Raw genomic sequence first — 21,886 nt, forward strand, 5'->3', positions numbered from 1 at the left:
GGGTCCAAGTCCGGGGCTTTTGTGAGGGTAGAAAATGACCTAAATTGACATTCAGTGTGGTTGTGGTTGGTTAATTGTGGCCAGGCATTTTTGGCAAAAATAACACAAGATTCCAGAGGCCTTCTTCTTTAGGCCTTTTGCAAATTCTGCTTCTTTGTTAACATAGCCTCCTATGAATGGAAAGCGGTCAGAGCCAAAACCACGTCAGCTTTCTCAAATATGCTAAAACCTTGCAGATCAAAAGGGAAAGGGGGCACAATGTCAGAATGATCCTGAGCAGTGATAAGAAAAGTACAGTATCAGAGTGAGTAATTGCTCAACACCCACGCTGTGATGCAGCTTTTGGAGAAACTTCCACAGTTCTCACCCACTGTGCAGCGCTTGCATCTTTGCTTTTTGAAAGGCCAAAATACTATCAGAGCGCCTCAGCTTTGATCGCCACAAAGAGGCTGTCATGGCTCATCCGCATGCTGTGGCGCTCTTTCACTTACGAGCACATGTTTTTCTACATATATGATCACAGAAGTTGACATTTTGAAGAAGTGGTCAACACAAGCCTTTTTCAAAAGAAGGGAGAGCAGAATCCAGAGAAAAGTGTGAAATGAGAAATGATGCAGCAGTCCTGCTAAGCTCTACCCACACATTCTAATCAAAAGGCTTCACAATGGCTGGCCTAAAAAACATAAAAGAAAAAGGAGAAATTCAAAAGGGGCCACTTGCTGGTGCCGGGCAAACTGATCAGTGGCACATAGACTGTCAAAAGCTAGTGAGAATGTCAAAAGCACCACTGATCTCTCTCTTTCTCCCCTAATGTGATCAAACAGGGGTTCCTTCCCTGGGGGAGCCCAAAGAAAGAGAGAGAGAGAAAGTGAATGGGAGCTTTGGTGCACCATAGGAAGCCAGCCACCAGCAGCACAACCAAGCAGCGAGCACAAAACAACGTGCTGTCTCTCAAGCTTTCTTCCAGTCCCACAGCGAGGGGGAAAAGACGAAGAGTTGGCCGAGGAGGAAAGAGTGGCTGGGCAAACAGTGAGGGGTAAGGGCTCAAAGGGGCCTGGTTGCCCGGGTGAGGGGGACCCACTGCTCCAAAAATGTCCACATCAAGCGTCCGGCTAAGGGCCAGGCCCTGCAGAGGTGCGCTCCCAGTGTGCTTGGAGGTCAGTGGCATGGACAAAAGGGAATGAAATGGCCCTACCCTGGCAGAGCAGCTGGGCCCAGAGTATAGAAGCTTAGGGCTTGAGAAGAGGTGTATGTACAAGTGTGGGTGTGTGTATTTGGGAAGCCTGAAGGGGTAAATGAGAGAAAGCAAGCACAGGATGTAGTATGCTTTCAAATCTCTCAACACATCTCTGTTCCTTGAATTATCTATGGAGTGGCACAACACAGACAGAAAGGTGATCACTGATCATTTCAGCATACAACAGGTTTATTTTACAGGCAGCAGTTTTTAATAACTGCATGCTGAGAAAGCTAAGAAATCTTGTTTTTTTCCCCATCAGTCTGGTATGTAAGATTGCTCTAAATACTACACTACCCATAAGCCTCATCTAGATTCAGAGCTGGAGCAAACTGAGGAACACAACACGGCGCCATAGTTGCTGAATTCATGAAAAAATTATTGCTGCATGTTTTATCAGGTTTCTAGAAGCCATAATCTTGAACTTTTGATCACCATTTGCTGCATATACAACTGTATGTTAAGATTAGTGACTGGATGTCCACCCAAATGCACTTTAGAAGTCGGAAAACACTTCTTTTCTTTCCTTCTTTAAACAAACACAACTTGTACCTTTGACTTTTTAAATGAATGAATTCAATCTGGAGAGTTTATTAAGGCTTAGAATCGCTCCAACTGCAAATCATCCAATACTTTTACTTCCTGAGTCCTGGATACTCAACATAACTCCTGCACTCACCCCAATGCAGATAACTAGCTCATTACTTTTTTTTTTTTTTTTGCAATTTAAGTTACCATAACGATGCAGCCACACCTCCTTCTTGACTGCTTGAAAAACAGTGCGCGCACACACACACACACACACACACACACACACACACACACACACACACACTCAAACCTACACACTCGCTCACTGTCCCTCCACACACACCAATAAAAGGGGGGTGGGGCTGCAGTGGTGATCGGACAAACACTGTTCTTGGAACTCTGCCGAGCAAGGCTATTGTGCAGGCGCGCGGTAAAGAGACAGAAAGGTTGGGGAGGGGTGGGGGTGGCGTCAAGGTTGCTTCAATAGCTGGCTCCATCAGTGGAGATAAAAGGCAGAAAGGTGCTGGGCCAAGTTGAGGCCTGGCCTAAGTGGTGGAAAACGATTTGAAGGGAAGGTGAGGCGGGGTCAGAGAAAAGATGTGCATGTGTAAATCTGAGTTACACATAAGACTATTCCATTGTGGTCTGTTCCAAGTTGGTCAGATACTCAGATGCTGAAGTCAGAGTCCGACCAATGGCATCAAATCTTTTCCCTTCTCTTCCGTTTTATTATCAAAGCAAATATGTAATATAACCTTAAAAACTTCAGTACTGGAATGGAATAACTATCCGAACGTCAATCTTTTGAGTCACAGTTGAGAGTTATTTTTTTATTGTTGTTGTTGCTTCATGTTGAAAGCTAAACCTGAATAGATTTGATAAAGGATTTGAAAGGATTCAAGTGTAAGCAGATTTGATACTGGATTCAGATTTGATCATACCCTGTTGAACCTGGACATCTGGGTGGAAAAGGAGCTTTGAATGGTCAGAACTACTTCTATCGAAAAAAAAAAAAAAAAGAGTCGCCTATAAACAGTTCGGAGCTTCTTATATGGATTATCCAGAGTAAGAGGGACATTGTTTCTGGAAAGACAAGTTCATGTGGAGTTTTGTTTAGCTTTTCAATGTGAACCCCATTATTCCTGAAAAAAGGAGCAGAGTGGCCACAGTTATCTGGCATGCATGTATCCTTTTACGAGTCACCTCAGGGCCACATGGACCAAAGGTCTGGGTGTGGATCCATGTCACCCGGCCATTCAGTCCCCCTCATCTCTAACCCTGTCAACCCACACCACCGCCTGAGGACAGGGTCTGTGGATTTCATACATTCCACTGTGGGAGGGGACACTCTTTAGATTCTCCCATTTAAGTGGTTTTGATTTTCAGGATTTCACAAGATTTTCTAGTTGCCTCTGAGCAAACTGAATAAAAAACAAAAAAATTACGTACCCCAAACACCATGAAAACAAGTTTTTTAGGACAGTGGGCGTATTAACCACTCTGTAAATATTACCACAACATCGGCGTCAATTACAGGCAGAGAAAGTGGCATAAACTTGACTGTCATGGCCTCATCACTCCACCCCTTGCAGAGCATGCGCCTCCCCAGAAATGCATGTTTGTGCCCGGGGCAACAGAACATTTCCTTTTTTGCTGCAGGAGCAAAATAAATAGTCTACATGAGGGCAAGGGGAGAGAAAAGTAAACTTTAATTGGTGTGGAAATAATTCCATTACCATATAGCTCTTTATAAAGGCTGATTTGTTCTTTTGATTGCTCCAGAGAGTGTTTATGAAGTCACTGTGGGATCAGCCTGGGCCCAGGGGCAAGGCCAGCCACCAGAATTCCTCCTCCGAACATTTGTTTAGCAGCAGGCCGAGTGCAGAGTGGTGCACAAACGCAGTATTGTTCCTCCCGTTCTCGCTGGTCGCGTTGCCAGAGGTAAGAGCTGACAGGCCGGAGAGAGAAGGGGAAGGAGAGTTGTGGGGTCGAGGGAATAAGCAGACCCTGGGGATAACCGCCCCTGAAGAGTTAAACATCAAACCCGCTTTACACACAAGCACTTCCTGCCATCAGCGTTACCAAGGCCGCTTTGAAAAGGTAATGGCCAACTTCTAAAGATCAGGTCATTTCACAGTCAAGAGGGCTGTTCCATCGCTGAGTGGTCAGAGCCTTTCCCTCTCCCCTCCCCTCCCCTCATCTACTCTCTTCGGCACGTTGTGGCTTATAAATTATACAATCAAAGCCAACTAGTTCCTCCCACATCCATGTCTTTGTATGGGGATATTTGGAAGAGATTTATCTGCCCAAGAGTTCATGACTCTAGTGTTATAAACCCCTAGGGATCCATGTTATTTGATTTGTTTTTTATTAGAAACAAGGAACCACTTAGCTGGCTATAACCTCTGGGGCATTTGGCTCCACATCTAAGAGGATTGCAGGTTGCAAACCCTTTGCTGAAACAGGACGGCCAGGGCAAATGCTGTCTCTGAAGAAGAAAAGCAACTATGCAAAGTTATCGTAATTCAGACAGAAATGTCACAAAAATGCCTGCTAATGCTTTCTCTGGAAGCCAACCGTTCAGTGCACATGAACTTGCAGATTTGACAAATTGTATGGCAATAAATACGAGCGATATAGCAGAAATCACCATGTTTGAGGGATGAGAGAAAATGTGTCTTTGAGCTGATTTATACTGCAGTGTGATTATGTGATTTATTTTTAAAACCCAATCTGCTGGAGCAGTTACTGTGAATCTCCACCTCCATGTGTGTACTGAGCAGGGAGGCATTTGTTGGGTAAGACTTTGTCTCTTTGACAGGCAACACAGACCTTTTGAAATGCATAATCAGCATGATGAAAATATTAAAAAGACAGAGGTAGGAGGGTCAGGGAAGGTCTGTCTGTCACTGCTTCAGCCAAAATTAACATATGCCTTGCTATGACACCTTTAAGATGAATACCTAATTCAACATCCAATGATGATGAAGGCTTTAAGAGGACGAGTGCATATTCAAATAGCCTGGCAAGTCTGGCCTATTTTTGCATATGAAATTCCAGTGCAACTAAGGGTCGGGACCTCTGGGTCCTTAAGGAAAGAATGTGTGACTTGAAATGGAAGACTAAAAGGGCTGCTCGCATCCCCTGGCCTCCCAACTGGGAGGACGGCATACGGATCAAAGGGGCTCTGTGAATCTTCAAGAGGGGCGACTGGGATAAACTTGGAGGGCATGTGAAGGGTCTCGGAGAGCTCCCGCTCCTCATGCATTGCGTGTGGAAGGCCCATCTTCTCCTTGGTCCGTTTACAGCTTCTCCTTGTTTCGTTAATAATTCAAAAAACATGAAAAGACCACAGCTAGCCTCAGCCATTAGAGTCCCCAGGGTGTGCTGCCAGCATGTGTGAGCGTGAGTCACAGAGTCCAGTGAGCTGTGCGTTTACCTCACGTTTGTCTTGGCCAGCTGTGCTGTGCTGTATTAGAGCAGAACAAGGAATGATGAAACCTCTTGTGACAGCCATGGCAGCTCCCTTCTCTTCCAAAATGCCCTCCTGTACTTCACGAGGTGACTCGAAGGCAGCATCTGCGCGCTAAACCTCAGCTCCAAACAAGCTCCTTGCAGTGGCCCACAGTAGGAAATTAAACCTTTCTTGTCACCATCAATAATCTCTTTACTTCTCAATTTCTAACATCTGTGCAGAATAAAAGCTGACAATTCTCAGATGAACAGAAAAAAACCCCTCAAAAACAAGTTTTTTTTTCTTTAATATCATGGACATGTCCTCAAAGCATTTCTCTCACGTGAAACCAACAAACAGCACTAAAAAAAAGGCTGGTTTAAACCATATCCCCACCTCCATCAGCATGGAGAAATATGGGTAAAAATTCAAAATCACAGAAAACCCAGCATCTGTAAACCAATTATCCAGCCCTAACCATGTAAAACCATCCAAACACAGGTAGGGGATGCACTTGGTGCTGCAGGCCCTTGGTTCCCAGATAAACCTGTGTGTATAGGTGTACCTGGCATGTCACAATAACAAAGGCAAATGCAGAGAACAGAGTGTCTTTTGTAGCTGGAACCAGGACAACCAGCATCCCCCGTCAGGCTTCTACCCCTATGAGAGAACTGAAGTCTCCCGACCTCCAGCACCTAGACTGCCAGCCAGCCAGGGCCCGGCCCGGAGAAGCCTGTCATCACTACCACAGAGGCCTCTATTCATCCCAGCAAAGACAAAGACAAAAGTGTACAGCAGCCATCCAAGGCATCCCAAGCATCCAGATATCCACCAGCGATATCATTTTAGGCTTTTGTGAGCCTGTGCTTTGGTTTACCGGCCGTTCTCTCACCAACATCCCTGCTCTTCGTTCCCCCCAGGATTCATCCCTGTTGAGGTGCAAGGACCTCACATGCACTGCACATCCTTGGAGCAAAATGAAAGGTTTCACACATTTACTTTACACCAGGAGTCAGGTATAGGAGTGTCTGAGCAGCGATAGCCAGCATGGATGAACAGGTGAAGACAAGAAGATGAGCTAACAAACCTTGAACTTCATCAAAAACAAATCCAAAGACAGAGAGACATTTCTGTTTGCACTGTTTAACAAGAAACCCACCTATGTCACTTCTGTGTTATGACAAGGAAAATAATAGTAAAAAATCAATACAAAGGCAGGTGTTTCAGTGACAGCGGGGCTGACATTGTTCAGAGTTAACACTGGGTGTTCCCATGTCAGACCCTTCCGGTCTGGCGCTCCTCTGGCCACTCTGAGCCCCTGAATTCGGCAGTGAAATCTCCACCTGCTGATAGCATCAGCTGCCCCACCACTACCCTCCACCGCCACCCCCACGCCTTCTCTCGGGCATGTGTGGCGGCCACTGATAAAAGAATTGTAGATAAGAGGAAACACAAGCTGTGATGAGGAACACACTGCTGCCAGGAGAACAGAACAGAACAGAACATCAGCCCAGTGGAAAGGAATGAGGAGGAGAGATAGAGGGAGTGGGGAGGGGGGGGGGGGGGGGGGGGGGCACGGAGACGAGAAGCGAGGAAGCGGTGAGAGAAGAGACTGAGGAGGAGGCAGAGAGAGAATCTGAAAATGATTAAAGGAGAACGCTGGGTAGAGCAGAAAAACGAAAGCTGTTGTGTGTCCACAGGCTAAAAAAGGAGCGAAGAGGAGGTTCTGTCAAACAGAACTTAACAATAATAAATATGAATAGCCAAAGAGTTAAAGGACAAGTTATTCTATACAGTATAGTATTTCTAAACCCAACCAGCTCTTGTGAGATTTGGGACGCATGCGGTTTGTCGTAAAAACAAACAAAAAGTGGCTGCAATCAAGTTCACAGACAAGTACCCATAAATACAACATGAGAAGTAGCATAAGTACATAGAACTGTGTCCAAACAAGGATATTACTGTGCAGACCAGTACTTCCTCTGCAAGAGCTTGGTGAGACTGAAACATCTTCTAGCTGGTTTGAGAAAAATTGCTCAAATAAATAAAGAAAAATTGCATTTTGAGTGGAAGTGTCGTAAAGCTATTTCCTCAAATCAAGTCAAGGTGACAATAATAGACTATAAGCAACCACAGACTCCATCAGCTCACAAACCTCCTGAAGACACGAACCACTCCTCTGCTGTTTACAGTTCAGTTCTCTGGAAAACAAGCGTGAATGTAAATAAATCTGAGCTGCTGACACGGGCTGAGAGTGGAGGGGACAGGTGCCACAATGACACCAGCGACCTCCAGGGGATGTATGCATCCCATAGCGGTGTCTCCTTTCAAGATGGACACCGGAGGGGACAAACCAGTTGGTCCGTCCAGGGGTGTGAGCACAGCAGTGGGTCACTCCACTCCAGCCCGGGGAACGCCCGCAGCTTAGGCAACAGTTAGCGTGCATTGTTTGGGGATCTTTAAGCATATAGTCCCATTTCTGTCCCTCCCAAGCCTGAAGGCAATATTTCATTGCTATGCTGAAGTATAAAAATCACTTCTGGTTCTCTCTTAGGTCTTATTTTTCTTCCTATTTACATATTATTTTGGGGAGAACTGCTCTCTTTGAAGCTTTCTTCTCTGCTGTGCCTGGTGTAAGTGAGGCTGGATACAAGCAGCACTGGCATGCTTAAAATGTAAACTAACATATATAGCTCAAAAGAATCTATTGGCCTGCATTTGACCAAGTACACCCTGCTCCTGGCCAGGCTCCCTCCTATTGGCTCGGAGTCAACGTTAAGTGTCCTGCTAATCCAACAGTTGTCTGGCTACGCTGAAAGTCACCTCTGAGTCCAGCTCTAGCACTCGTGTCAGGAATCCACAGGCTCTTTGCATACCGCGTGGCCGGATATCCTCTAGTTAAAGAGGGCCCTCTAAAAGCCGGGGCCATGTGTTAGTCGACCGAGGAGGGTGGCAAGGGGTATGGGGTGTTTCTTGGGGTGGTGGCAAGGATGTACAGGCAGCGCTTAAAAGGCCTTTAGAGTGACATCACCATCACTTTGAGCTAACACAAAGCGGTGAAGTGCGAGCGGAGCGTTCAGGTTCCATACAAACCAATCCATTTTCCTGCAGATCCTCAGAGCTGCGCACTGCACCGGCTAAAAGTGCAGTTGCTCCTGCTCCGAGCCCGCAGATCTGTGCATCTGTGAATGGCTTTTGTGTTGCTGCCGGGGCAGAACAAAGTGAGTTCAGGTTACTGCACTCCTCCCGTTATTGGCCCACATTGTCTCTAATTATTCTAGCAAACATTGACACAGCATGTGTGGTCTCACATTTATACCCCCTCCCCCTTCCCCTCCCATGCTTAACAGAGAGAGAGAGAGACGACAGAGAGAGAGAGAAAGAGGGCAGAAAACAGACAGAAAGAACTTCTAAAAGGAAGGAGACAAAGAAATGTACTTGTATTCACTGCTTTGTAATTCATTATGATGCAATTATGAGTGAAATTGCTTTTAGGTGTACTGAAATGCTTTGCTTGTTTTCTTGTTTTCGTGCCTGTGAAGAGAACGCAGTGAATACTCAGGGGCTTTCCCTCACCTTTCTCCCATGCCACCTCAACTCACCAGAGAACAAACGCACCATGCCAACTCCGGCTTTTAATACATGAGCAACCACGACCAACCAACAGGGGGGTCGGGTGCAAAACAACAGGGTTTTCTCGGATGCAATAACCGAAAACAGTTGCAACTTTAAAGCTCGATCCCACACTCTAATTTGAATTCTGAAGCTTTCCTGTTGCCTGGGCCCTTCCAACTCCAGCTTTTGCAAAACAATAATTATGACGAATGTATGCATCAGTAGCTTACCAAATCCTCTGTCCATGAGCTTAGCTTGAGGCAATGCTGCAGAAAGGCTGACCCAAATATGGTACATGTGGTTGCCAATAGGAAATAGCTTAAAGTTAGGCACCAGGATGGTCTAGTGTAAAATCAAATCACTGAAATTTAGAAATGGTCGGAACAGGCGAGCTCACTTGCTGTAAAATTGGCCCTGATGTGCATTTGGTAGCCGTGCAATAGAAAACATCAGTGAAGTGTGAAGCCGTTACTGTAGAATTCACATAAAAGCCTTTCTGAGCAGATCAATTGCAGATTTTTACTGGAAGCCATTTGAGCAAATGGACTGACTCATCTGTCGGGAAGCAAAACATCGTTCACTTTCCTGAAGATGGGTTTTGATCAGCAATACTGGACTCAGATTTTTGAATTTTTACACCTCTCCTCTGAGATTTGATAAAATCATCATGTTTGTCAGATCAAATGTGAATTACTGACTAACTGAAGCTGCAGTCAACATTAGCAGACTGCTGTACGTTAAAAGTGTAGCCATGTTAGCTCCGTGTGCCAAACAGTGTGTCAAGACCACAGAACTGCAGTATGCAGCACATTACAAAGCATTACACTGAAGCTTGTGCCCACAACCTGAATTCTAAAGGAGCTGGGACGCTGTGGAAAAGGTAAATATAAACTGAATGCAAACAAATCATTTGCAAACAGACTGTTTTTACTGAACACAGTTTTGAAAAGTGTTCCTGAGTCCATGTAGTAATCTCCTTTATACAATCATGTGTTCACAAAGTGGTGAACCTCGCTCCATCCTCCATCTATGTCCCTTTCATACCCAAACATGACACTATCACCTGTTACCAATCAACCTGTTTACCTGAGGAATGTTCCAAACAGGTGTTTTTGGAGCATTCCACAACTTTCTCAGTTTTTAGTTGCTCCTGTCCAAACTTGTTTGAAAAGTGTTGATGGCATCAAATTTAGAAAAAGCATATATTTACAAAAATCAATGAAGTTGGTGAGATAAAAGTGTCCAGCATGTGCATGTTGTGTGATAATAAAGGGGAATGTCTCTCCCCCTGATAAAACATGAAATGTACAGTTTTTTTGTACGGTTCATTTGAGCATATGTCAGAAAGGATTAGCAAATTATCAAATTTTGCTTTATAGGTGTTTTCCACAGACAGTCAGTTTTTTGGAATCAGGATTGTATATCATGGTCAGGTAGTATCCTAAAGTCCTATATGCAATATTCTTGTGGATGAAGTTTGAGTTTCTGTATGACACTCTGCTCAGCAGCAGCTACAATGGATGCATCGGTTAACATCCATTTCTATGAATTCCAAACCAGCTGATACCTATCAGCACCTCAAAAGCTCATTCGCTCTATCTATTGCATAAGTAAATCTACAACATATAAATATGAGATCCTCCTGCATCTGTTATATGACAGAGAAAGATGCTTCAAACCGACTGGTGAGGCCACTATCCAAATCTCAGAGCCACATCCCTGGGATGTGTTTACTTCGAAATGCCTGCGGGATGCATGTCACCCCAGGGGTGACAATTTGACTGTCACATGCCTGTGGGATGCAGACAGAGTAGCAAAGGGCTGTATTGGCCCGTCTTTTTCTGTCATTCCCATCTTCTCCCACTCGATCTGTCCTTTCTCTCAAAACAGCATTCTGAGAAACTAGATTCCTTGACATGTCTAAGGACAACTTATCATTAGCAAGCCAAGTGTGTTTGGACAAACTACACATACACTGTCAAGCACAGAATAGCCGATATCTGCTTGGAGCCTCTTTTAAAAATAGCTAAAAATGAAAAGTGCAGCTTTTACCCTGACATGTGACAGAAGGATGAATCTGGATAAATACAGAAGGGGTGAGATTGAGAAAGCCCAGTGACATGAAAAATGACGTGCTCCATCTCACTACACAAAAAACGATTTGATCATTCCTTCCCATTTTCTCTCACATTACTGACCTATAATTTAAATTAAATTTTAAAAAAAAAAAAAAAAAAGGGAAAGAAACTTGACATTTTTTCCTGACAGCAACATGCAGGGACAATGAGGGGTGAACAGATGGATTGCAAGGGTACTGAAATGGACACAGCTGGCCAGGAGTAATTGTCGTGACCTTTTCATATACACTCAGGTTCACATTGAACCAGGGTGGTTGGAAGGTGGGGGTGGGTGCAGTACCAGGACTGCCCGAGGGCGGATATAATTTGCATGATGAAAAATGTCATACCCATTAACTTAGAAGTCTTTCAAGATAGTCTGCACATCTCTACTCCATTTGCACCTTTCTAACTCACTCATCCAAGACACTGCTGTAAATGCTATAGTGAATGAACTGAAATACCTGCGTTCTTTCTACGGCTATCATTTTTCATTCATATACTGAATACCTGAAGACAGACCTAATCCAATATTTAAGTCTTCCCATTGTACAACATGGTACAAACTGACTGACTGCCTAAAGAGTTCTGCATTAAGAAAATAATGCTGCAAACTGAAATCAATGCGATTATTAACTCACAGCGGAACTGCCTGCTTATCTCACTTACACACAACATCAGAGTGGAAACAGTTGTATGAAACTGCCGGCTACGATTAATTTAGTGCACGATGCTCTGCTGTGCATTCACTGATGATGCATCAGGAACAGGTGCCAATGTTTTAACAGGGTGTATCTGAGCGTTACAACAGCTGGCACACTTGTAGCACATCAAAAATCAAACGAAACCGGCTTTATGAACTGATTTCAATTAAAAACCTATATTAATTATGAATTAAAGCACTTTAAATTATTTGCCATCAGCACATTGTGCAGAACGCTGCTTGTAAAGCAATGGACATAGCGCTCAAACCACTTGATCATTAATTTGTTGGTTAATAAAGTTAGTTAATAGGAAGTTATAATTGCTTATATCAATTACAACTGCTTAACTGTTCAGTCATTCCTCAGGCAGAGAGGACAATGACAGATGTAAGCCTCTTTTCCATCATTTTCTGGACTTTTACACAATGAACCATTAATTGAAAAACGGACTCAAGCTATGAAATGATAAAGAAAACAAAAACAACTGCAGGCCTAGTTTTGGTATGAACTGTGTTTTGTCTCTATCCATTCAAGTACAGACATTAGCTGGACGGTCTTGTGATCCTCGTGAGCTGCTACAGTCTACATGCTCAAAACAAGGAAGTCTCTTTACAACCATCAACAAAGGCTTTGAGCAGCAATCCTGAGTTTCGCATCTGACCCAGGATGCAGGAGTTAAAAGGCTGACCTCAGCACGAACTCCAAATAAATGCAAGTCCAGCTGTTCACTGCTAATTTAACATCGAAGGGGCATAAAATCACAAAACAAGGGCAAGGAGAAAGAACTTCAATCAGGGGCATACAAATAACCTTTGGCAAAGCAAATCGACAACAGTGAATTATTGCCATGTGCGCTCAGCGAGGGAGATACTGTCCTGCAGCGCGTGCCTCGACACTGTCATGGGAGCTGTCAATGAGTTATCAACCCGACGATCATGCAAGCATTTTGAAAGAATCTGTGGTCATGCTTGGCTTAACACACATTACAAGGCAAGTACATATACACACTCTTTGCCTCACACACATACACACAGGTCCTGTATAAACTTTACAAAGAACAGTCAACTCTGTTCCACCTGTTGTGTACTTAAGAAACGCCCAGTGGATTAACCTATCTGCTGAAATCAGATAAAAACCGTTTCCCGCTCCAAGTCCTCCATGGAAAACATAAATAAAACTTTTTTTCACCAGGATCCTTACATTAGCCTTGCTTCAGGAAGTGACATCTACGCCTGAGAGGTGTTCTAAACTCTCTGGCTTCAACTTAAAACTCAAAGTATTTTTCTCACCGTGCTTGTGCAAGGGAACACCTCCACCTTTATTTGTATGGGAGCGGATTTAGCTCGAAGGCCTGCAATTACATCATCGTTCAGGTTTGCAACGCCGCATATCAGGGCCGGCATTACTCAGAGAGGCCTTTGAAGAGTTTGGCCCAGCCCTCGCGCTCTCTCTTCTTCCCTCTCCCCTCCACCACTCCCCTTCAGCACTGCCTTTGATGTTAGCGCGTGGAGCTGCGCCGAGCATCGCGGCCTCCCAGGCCTCCCCGCCTTGCCTGATCCTATCTGCTCAGGCGGCACATTCATGTGGTTTACACCCGCAGCACGACTCCCAGCAGCTATTCACCAGCCCTCCAGGCCCCTCCCTGATCAGGGTCCAGGGGCTGTAGAGGGACGCGGTATAGCCTGAGGTGCCAAGAGGGGTCAAGGGGAAGGATAGGAGGAATTGTGGAGGGTTTATCAAAGCCAAAGGCTGTACTACAGAGCTGTTATTGGCATGGTATGTTCGTGGAGGTACTGTATTTGTAGAACCATGAAAGGAAAAGTTACACCTGACCCTTGGGGACTTCTCTTAAGAGCCGAAATCAGAATGCACTGCCGAAGGTTTTACTTGTACAACTACAGAAGCAGTGTAATGCAGAAGCTAAGATTTGTGTGCAACTGCACTGCAAAAATGAGCTATCCTTCAAAAATAAATATTCAACTTTGAGAGAGTAGTCTTTTAGCAAAAAAAAAAAGCCTGAACAGAAAATAGAAAACCCTGTGTCCCCAATATCTTCAGTATACCCATGATGCAGGGACAACATGAAAAGAAAGCCAATTTTTCATTTCGAAAATCTAGGGCGCATCTTTAACAACAGGAAGAGGAGGAGGTGGGAACATGAGTGATATCTCTTCAGTGTGGAGCTAAAAGATGTGCAGCAGTCTACCAGACAAAAAGAAATGTGGGGAGAACCCAGCTTGTTCTCATCTGACCGAGCAAGCCAAATCCATCATACCTCTGGCCCCATTGTGTTACAGCCTGGATCCTCCTCATTACTGGAACAACTACCTGCACACACACATGCAGTGTAGGATGTAGGATGAGAGGGTTGTGGTGGAGATAAATATGAGGCGGTTGGTGCTTCCACCTGAAACTGATTTGTCCCCATCTGGTACCCCTGTAAATGACCTTTGCCACAGTTGTGTTGGAATCCATTAAAGGAAACAAAAGAGGGGAAATGAAAAATGGCAGGGTATCTGACAGAAGGCCTGTCAGGACAACCCTCACAACATTAATATGATGCATTAGGCCAAAGGTGATCATGTGCACAAAACCAGTAATGGCTTCCTTGAAAAATAACCACTGAAATTGCAACTGGGGCTAAAACTGGCATGAATCAAAATGACAAGAGGGTAGAGGTTCATCTTACATGTTTTTTCAGCATTAGAGACTGGTAATTATGTGATAATGTAAAACCCCCAACTTCAAAAACTTTGGGACGCTGAATAAAAACAGAATGCAATCATTTGCAAATGAACTGTGTTTAGTGTTGCTGAGCCCATGCATTAAACTCCTTTATACAATCATGTGTTCACAAAGTGGTGAACCTCTCTCCATCCTTACTTGTGAACGACTGAGCCTTTTGAAGATGTCCCTTTCATACCCAATCATAATACTATCACCTGTTACCAATGAACCTGTTTACCCGTGAAATGTTCCAAACAGGTGTTTTTGGAGCATTTCACAACTTTCCCAGTCTTTAGTTGCTCCTGTCCAAACTTGTATGAAAAGTGTTGCTGCATCAAATTCAGAATAAACAGATATTTCCAAAAATCAATGAAGCTGATGAGGTCAAACAGTAAATATATTGTCTTGGAGGAGTTTTCAGCATACATGTCACTAAGGATTAGCAAGTTTTCACATTCTTTTTCATTTGACTTTCACATAGCATCCCTACTTTTTTGGATTGGGGTTGTACACAAAAGGTAGAACTCTGCACTCAGTCCTCTTGAATTTGGGTGAATGGGACACATCTTTGATAAGTCCTCTCCTTTCATGAAAACAAATATGAGCGGTAAGAGGACTGAGGGGACAAGGATCAAAGTATATTGAGAGGTAGGAGGAGAAGAAGCCAGATGGAACATCGTGCTCAGAATGAAATGGACTCCCTGCGCTGCTACCTTCCTAGTCTATTGGCAAAAAACGTACAACAAAAGGGGAGGCTGGCGTCGTGGCCTTCCACGGTTAGTCAGCACATTCCTGGCCGACAACAAAGCATGCCTCTGCCTGGATGAGCCACTGTGAGCATTGTCATTTCATAACCCTCGACCCCTTAGCCTTTGTTTTGCAGACCCTCTGTGTCAGTGGATAAAAATATGGGCTGAGGGGATGGACTGGGCCTTTCGGTTTTCAGCGCAGTTTCATCAAACGCAGACAGACACACCAGGGGATAGTCAGAAAGAAAAAAAGGATCTCCTCTCTGGACTCTTTTTCATCTTTGACTCATTACAAATGTGTTTCAAAAATAACCAGAGTGGAAACGGGCGGAACAAAAAACACTTTTTCACCTGTCAAAGTGTGATGTTCTCTTATGGTGCATTTCCCAGCACTCATCAGAGAAAAATCACAGCCTCAGGGCAAAGCTGAATTAACATTTCCTCATCATTGGAGTGTAAAGCAGAGGACAAACACAAAGTGTTCATACAAATGAACTCGGACACATAATCAATAGCAGATCAGGAGGAGAGCGATATGAGGGAATAGGGCTCCCCTGGGACAGGCCTGGATACTGGAGAGAAAGCAGTAGCAAGCACCAGTGCTGACTGCTAATCTCTCTTGGAGTGGAACATCAAAGATCGGCTCAGCCACTCAGCCCAGTGGAAACTAACATAGCTACTGGGGCCACCAGTACCAACATGCACTTACTCCAGGTGGAGCTGCGCAGTGAGAGGCACAGAAGACCAGAGCTGGGACTGCTGGTTTGGGAGACAGTGTGGCCAACCAAAGTAGGCCTGGACAAGTATTGAGAGATCCAACAGGTTTTAAGATTGATACATATGAATGTGGGTAATCAGTGCTTTCAGTTTAATGCTAAAAATAGAATTCCAGTGGTTTTCCTTTTCAGGAATTCATGTATCTGCTGAGAGATTGTCACAAAATTAGTTGCTGCTCTTCAGTCAATTTACAGAAATTTAACCATTTACAAAATGTAATGATCATTTCAAGTAATTTAGCAGGTAAAAATGCCGGCTGGTTCCTCCTTCTCAAAGGCAAAGATTTGCAGCTTTTTCTCATTTCACATTTCAGAATAAATTCAATATCTTTCAGTTTTTTAATTGTTCTCCAGGTATATTAATCAATTTCAAGATGTTACCTTAGTATCTGGGAATATGAAATGGATATTTTTTGACAATTTATTGTCTTATGACTATGATTATTAGTGAGTTGACAGTAAAATTACAGGAAACGAGGGAAGAGGTGGGGAACGATATGCAAAAGGTCCAGGGAGTGCAAATTTGCAGCTCATGGTTGGCGCCTGAACCTCGGAGGTCACCAGGGCACCCCAATACAAAGGAAGTTTTACCAATTCATTAGGACACGTTAGTTAAGAAATGGATGCAACTCTCATTTGAAATGACTCACGTGCAATACAGAATTCATGACAAATTTTGGCTGCATCAAAAAGAGCAGACTGATGGTGGGGGGTGAGAGTGTGTGTGTGGGAGGGGGTGTTAAGCAAGAGAAAGAGAAAAACAGTTTAGTCTGTTCTATTCCGAAAAGGGGAGAAACGCAGCCTCAAATTACTTTGGCCAGGACATGAAAGTGAAACAGGGTGGCGGTTAAGAGACGATAGCACTTAAAATACAGCTGCGACCGCCAAGCCAATAAATGGAAAAAAGTAGGGAGCAGCACTTTTAACCTTTTAAACCAGCGTTTGTGTACTGCTACTGTTGCTTTGGCGCTGGGAGTGGCCCGGTCCCTGGCACCTCCCGTCTGGGACCGGCCCATTATGGCCTCTTGGGGTTTCCAGCCTGTGGTGAGAAAGCGCGCTGGATGCCTTAAACCACTAAAGCTCTCATTATAGTCTAAATGCAGCGCGACACAACTCTTGCCAGCTCCTAGGTAGGAGCTCCAGTATTTAAGCTCATCGTTGTCTTAGCTGAAAACCACCACTTTCCCCCTGCACATCCAGTCAGGAAAAAAAACTGCCACTTTCAAAGAACCACATCATGAAGGCTCCCAGCTATAGTTACTGGCACTTCATGAACATGGAGATGAAGTTAAAAGGTGAAACAGCTCATGGGTGTTGGGAAACTATAGCCTCTTCTTCCTGACGCTGGATTCAGGGGATGTCCCTGTCTCTGTGTCCCTTCTGAGAGGAAGTAGGCAAAAGCCACATTATTCCCTCTGGTTCTGGCCGACGACACTGTGAGTTCCATCTGGTCCTCTCGGTGCCCCTGCCACGTCCCTGCCTCAGCTCCTCACTCACATGCTGACAGCATGGGCCCGCTGGAAATCAGAGGCAGATGTGTGCTCGTGCAGAGCATCGCAGCTCATCTCGCTACAGGAAAGACGATTTGGCGTCAGGGACACAACAGTGAATGATGAGCAGCAGATGGTGTTTCCCTTCGCATCAAATGTGTACTAATCAGGAGAGCTGCGTGCACCCTGTCAACAATGATGTGAATGTGAAAAACATGGTGGCTAACAAGTCTGACTGAGCGTCCTGCATTGCAAGGCCATTCCAGAAGTTAGATTGCATCTAGAGGCGGAGCGCTTTATCAGATGGCTTTGTTAACCCCTGCTGATGTAGGTGTCACCTGAGTGACTCAACCAGGGGATGATTTGGTCATGCCACCATTGCCCTGCATAATAGGCTTAACTCAAGTCAAAACTGCTGCTAGTATGTGGAAAGGTATGGCGAGGTGACCCTAACTTTTAAGTCATTTAAAATATGAGGCCAGTCCAAGTCCTCTAAATGACTTCACTTCATTTCTATGAGCCCTTTTACCAGGCCCTCTTTATTGCAGCTGTCTAATCAGGAAGTATTTAAATCTGGGACAATAGGTGAATCCAATTAACTACCTTGCAGGATGGACAATCTGCACCAGTCTTGTTGGCAAAAATCTGAGTTTAGAGCCACTGGCTGTAAATACACTCCTAAAGTCACCTTCGGGAAATGCCTGGTGAGACACACAGAGTCTCATGTCCTGACAAAATGATTTGAGGAGACACTGATTACTTTACTATTACAGAGTAGAACTGTAGTAATCAGGGAACTGGCTTGGGAAGCCTGGGGTTTGGCACTGTGGCCAGATCAGCGTCGTCATGCTTCCCCCCTTGGAGCAGAGCGAGAAGCAAATTAACTTAATTTATTATTTTTGGCCCCGGCAGCATTTGCCACTTCTCGCACTCTTCAGGCAGAGCTGAGCGGGTGTTAGCTTTAGGGAATTAGCAAAGACAAGTTGGGAGTGTATGAGCGGTGATTGAGGTTGGGTCATTGCTCAGGAACGTTGCCAAGCCCCCCTTTCCCCTATATTTGAACCCATACCTGCTGAGGTCTGGCCATTACTGTACACACAAGGTAATGCAAACCCCTCTGGGCACTGTTCAAACAGCAGAAGAGAGGACTAGAAGGCCCCATAAACCTCAGGCAGACCAAATCAAGCACCCAATTCAGTGAAGGCTCAAACCTTGAGAGCAGAAAGTGTGGACAAGTGCACTGGTTGCAGAGGTCACTGCAGACAACTGAATGGACAACCTAAATATTTGTGTTAAACCCAACTCCAGTGTAAGACTAAATCTGTTACAACACCGCAGCAATTTCCCAACACGTTGCTGCAATGTTATTTCACAAGTATAGAATTTGCAAGTGGGAAATTTGATACCAGCTTAAAATTATACTCTTCAGGTTGTATGGCTGTCATTCATTGTCAGTTTCAACTTTCATAAATCTTTGGTAGAATATATGCTGTAAGAAATTCAAGACAGTGCGCCTTGCTGGACAAACTGCCCCTCATTATAGCCTGACAAAATATAAGCTGCCTCTAAGTGGTCAGAAGCAATGTTAGCAAAGAAAGCAAACCTAAATAGATGTGGTTTGCAATGTAAAGCTGAGGTCCGACATTTCTGTGCGGTTACAGAGTGGCGCCAAATGGCCATCACTGTGTATAAACAGGGGCCATTTTTGTGCTGAGTATCCCCTACTTTGATCCCCACATATCATCTTTCAAAGTAAGAGTCTGCATTTTTTGAGGAAAACAAAAATGCATACGTGCACTGAAAAGATGCTGTTGTGTGGTTGATACAGGCATTGTTACAGAGTGGCAAGGGATAGAGGGAGGATGCTACTAGTGCACTGTGTAAATTCAGTACCAGCACTTAGAAACAAAAAGACAAATGTGCAAATGACTCGCTGTCTTAACTAATCTGGCTCACGGCGTGCTGCAGAAATTCTACAACATAGTTGAGGTTTCTTGTGATGCAGCCCACCAGACCACACTTGACGCAACATGGTGAACTTGATTAAACTCAAATGTGTATTTGCAGCATTTGAACAACCCCCATCCCTCAACTCGTTCTCCCCACGGGCTGCATTGTAACCTGGCCTCCCACCACAGACCAATGATCTCATGGAGCTCAATACTTTCTTCAGTCTGAGGTCACACTACAGCAGCTACTGGCCGTCACACAACAAATGAAAACGGATAACTCAGCCATCATCTCTGCTGTGGCAGGTGAGGCACGGCTCGCGTAGGGACACCTGACAGATTTCAACTCCTGGTGATGGAATATTTATCATTAACATCAGAAAAAGCCTTCACAGCGAAGCGGGATCCAATCAGTCACAGCGGCCTGAACTTGTTTGGCCCGACCATAAACTTCATCCAAATGAACTTGATGTGCATTAGATGCAGTCTGGATTTTACAGATACCTCCGAATAAATTGATTAAACTTCAAAGGGTGGCGGGAAGGCGTATATAAACTGACTGCTTCACATTCAAGTGGCCTCCAATTATTCACAAGGAGCTGAAAGAGCTGATGGTCCTTCCATCACCAGCCGAGAACACAAGGCATGTTCCAGGCCAGGAAATAAAACATGAAACATTCAATCTTTGGCGCATGACTGGACCCCGAACTCTTAGCTGCCTTACAATCAGCGGCCAAGTGGATTAAGCAAGAATTAGAAAACTTCAAATAAACACTTGGCTCTGGAGAAAAGCTTCGTATCTTAGTGACTTCTACTCGATCAAAGTCGGATTGTTGATCCAAGCAGAACCAGCAGCAGCCAAGTGCGCTCATCATTTGTGGGGACCAGGAAATAAAAAGTGGAACACGGAGGCTTCTTCCATTATTACTCAATTCTTCTTTACATGTGTTCCGAAAGCCTCACAAATAGTTACAAGCAAGCCTAAACCAAAAACACGCATCTTCACAGGCGGCGTCCATGACGGCTACGTAGTAACAGACAGCAGGCGGCGGGATGTGCGGGTTAGTTCCCAGATGGTCCGCTCAATAAAAACAAACGTACTCCACGACTAAAAGCAGCTTTTCGGATTCTAAAGAAGATATTTCCCAAACCTCACCACTGAAACGGATAATCGGTCAACACGGAGCGCGACCAGCAGCCTGGTGGCCCCGCTGCTCTTAACGCGTAAAGTCTGCTCGGCGAAAGTTTGCTAACTTTCTGGAAGCGGTGGAGGATTCAGACGTTTTTTAGGAAAACCGCTCCCGAACGTGTTTCCGATGGGGGGGCAGCAGGCTGTAAAGAGCGCTCAAGTGAGCTCCAGACATCAACAAAATAACCTGCAAGAGCATGTTTTCCCTGTGAATGAATTCCACAAGACAGGAGCCATCTTGTGACCGCATATGCTTGCAAGCCGAGTACCATCCTCTCACCGCCTGCACACAGACACACACACACACACATACAGACACACACACACACATGCACACTTGCACAGCATATACAACTCTTGTCAACCCCCCCAGCCCCAGTACAAAAAGTTTTAAGACGGGCAGCTTGGTAAAACCACACGCCGTGCCCCGGTAGGTGTTGCTCGGCGCTGCCGCTTGTCATTCCCCCGTAAGAAAAGACACTTCACACGTACTTGAACGATCTCCCCCTCCGCGCTGATCGTGGCTCCTGCTTTGGAGAACCGTCCTTGCAAGCCAGTCGTGTAAGTAGTGTAATCTCCATTGGGACTGGACTCGAACAGGACCACTTCCACAAAGGCAGTATCCTTGGCGAAAACGGTACCAAGAGAAGCGGCAATCACGAAGATCACCAGGACCACCGACTCGCGTACGCGATCTGAGCCTCTCCTTGGTAAAATCATCATCTTGCCGGCTGGATCTGCGCCGATCGGGACATAATTTCTCACGGATTAATTAATCGGATGGAGGTAATTGAAATCAGGTCCTCGCGCGCTACGGGCGATGCGTCAAAAGGTTTCAGAATTGTGCAATAAAAGCTGAGCCTGGGCTCCAGCGTGTTTATTTCACCACTGCAAGCCTTGTCAATTACATTGCCTGCAAACGCTCCCTCTCTCTCTCTCTCTCTCTCTCCCTCCCTCCCTCTCTCTCCCTCTTTCTTTCTCACCCCCTCCTCCTCCTCCTCCACAAAGCGGATCTCCTTTGATCTCCTAACACGTGATTTTTTTCTTTTTTTTTTAGTTTTTTTTTTCTCTCTCCCAAAAGGGTTATATCCCCACCCACCAATCTTTGTGACCCTCTCCTGTGCACTCCCCGCTCTGAAGTGCCAGCACTCAGTTAAGGAGGCGCCGCGGACTCCGGCGCTCAGAGCAAGTGGAGACTTATTGTTTGAAAAATCTTGAAGTTATGCGTTTAAGTTTGAGTTGATTCACTCTTGCCGGGTTGATTGTCAAGCAGAAGGCATGCGTTTAGCCATGGTGGAAATCCCAGGCTGCCCAGAGGCGTTTTTTTCCCGAGTTTAACACGTTTTTG

The 21,886-nt window shown here is 45.0% G+C and overlaps 1 protein-coding gene across 2 annotated transcripts in view; it reads right to left on the reverse strand.

Moving 5' to 3' along the window:
* znrf3 (zinc and ring finger 3) overlaps positions 1 to 21,475 on the reverse strand; it is a 63,686-nt gene extending 42,211 nt beyond the window's left edge. Inside the window, exon 1 of one of the 2 annotated variants that reach the window (XM_076730851.1) lies at positions 21,031 to 21,475. In XM_076730851.1, coding sequence (XP_076586966.1) covers positions 21,031 to 21,261 — 231 coding nt within the window. In that variant the 5' untranslated portion in view covers positions 21,262 to 21,475. The remainder of the gene's footprint in view (positions 1 to 21,030) is intronic. The other variant, XM_076730850.1, reaches the window with a different exon arrangement.
* Between the last annotated feature and the right edge of the window lie 411 nt (positions 21,476 to 21,886).

The sequence above is a fragment of the Chaetodon auriga genome, chromosome 5 (genome assembly GCF_051107435.1).
Source record: "Chaetodon auriga isolate fChaAug3 chromosome 5, fChaAug3.hap1, whole genome shotgun sequence".
Taxonomy (NCBI): Eukaryota; Metazoa; Chordata; class Actinopteri; order Chaetodontiformes; family Chaetodontidae; genus Chaetodon; species Chaetodon auriga.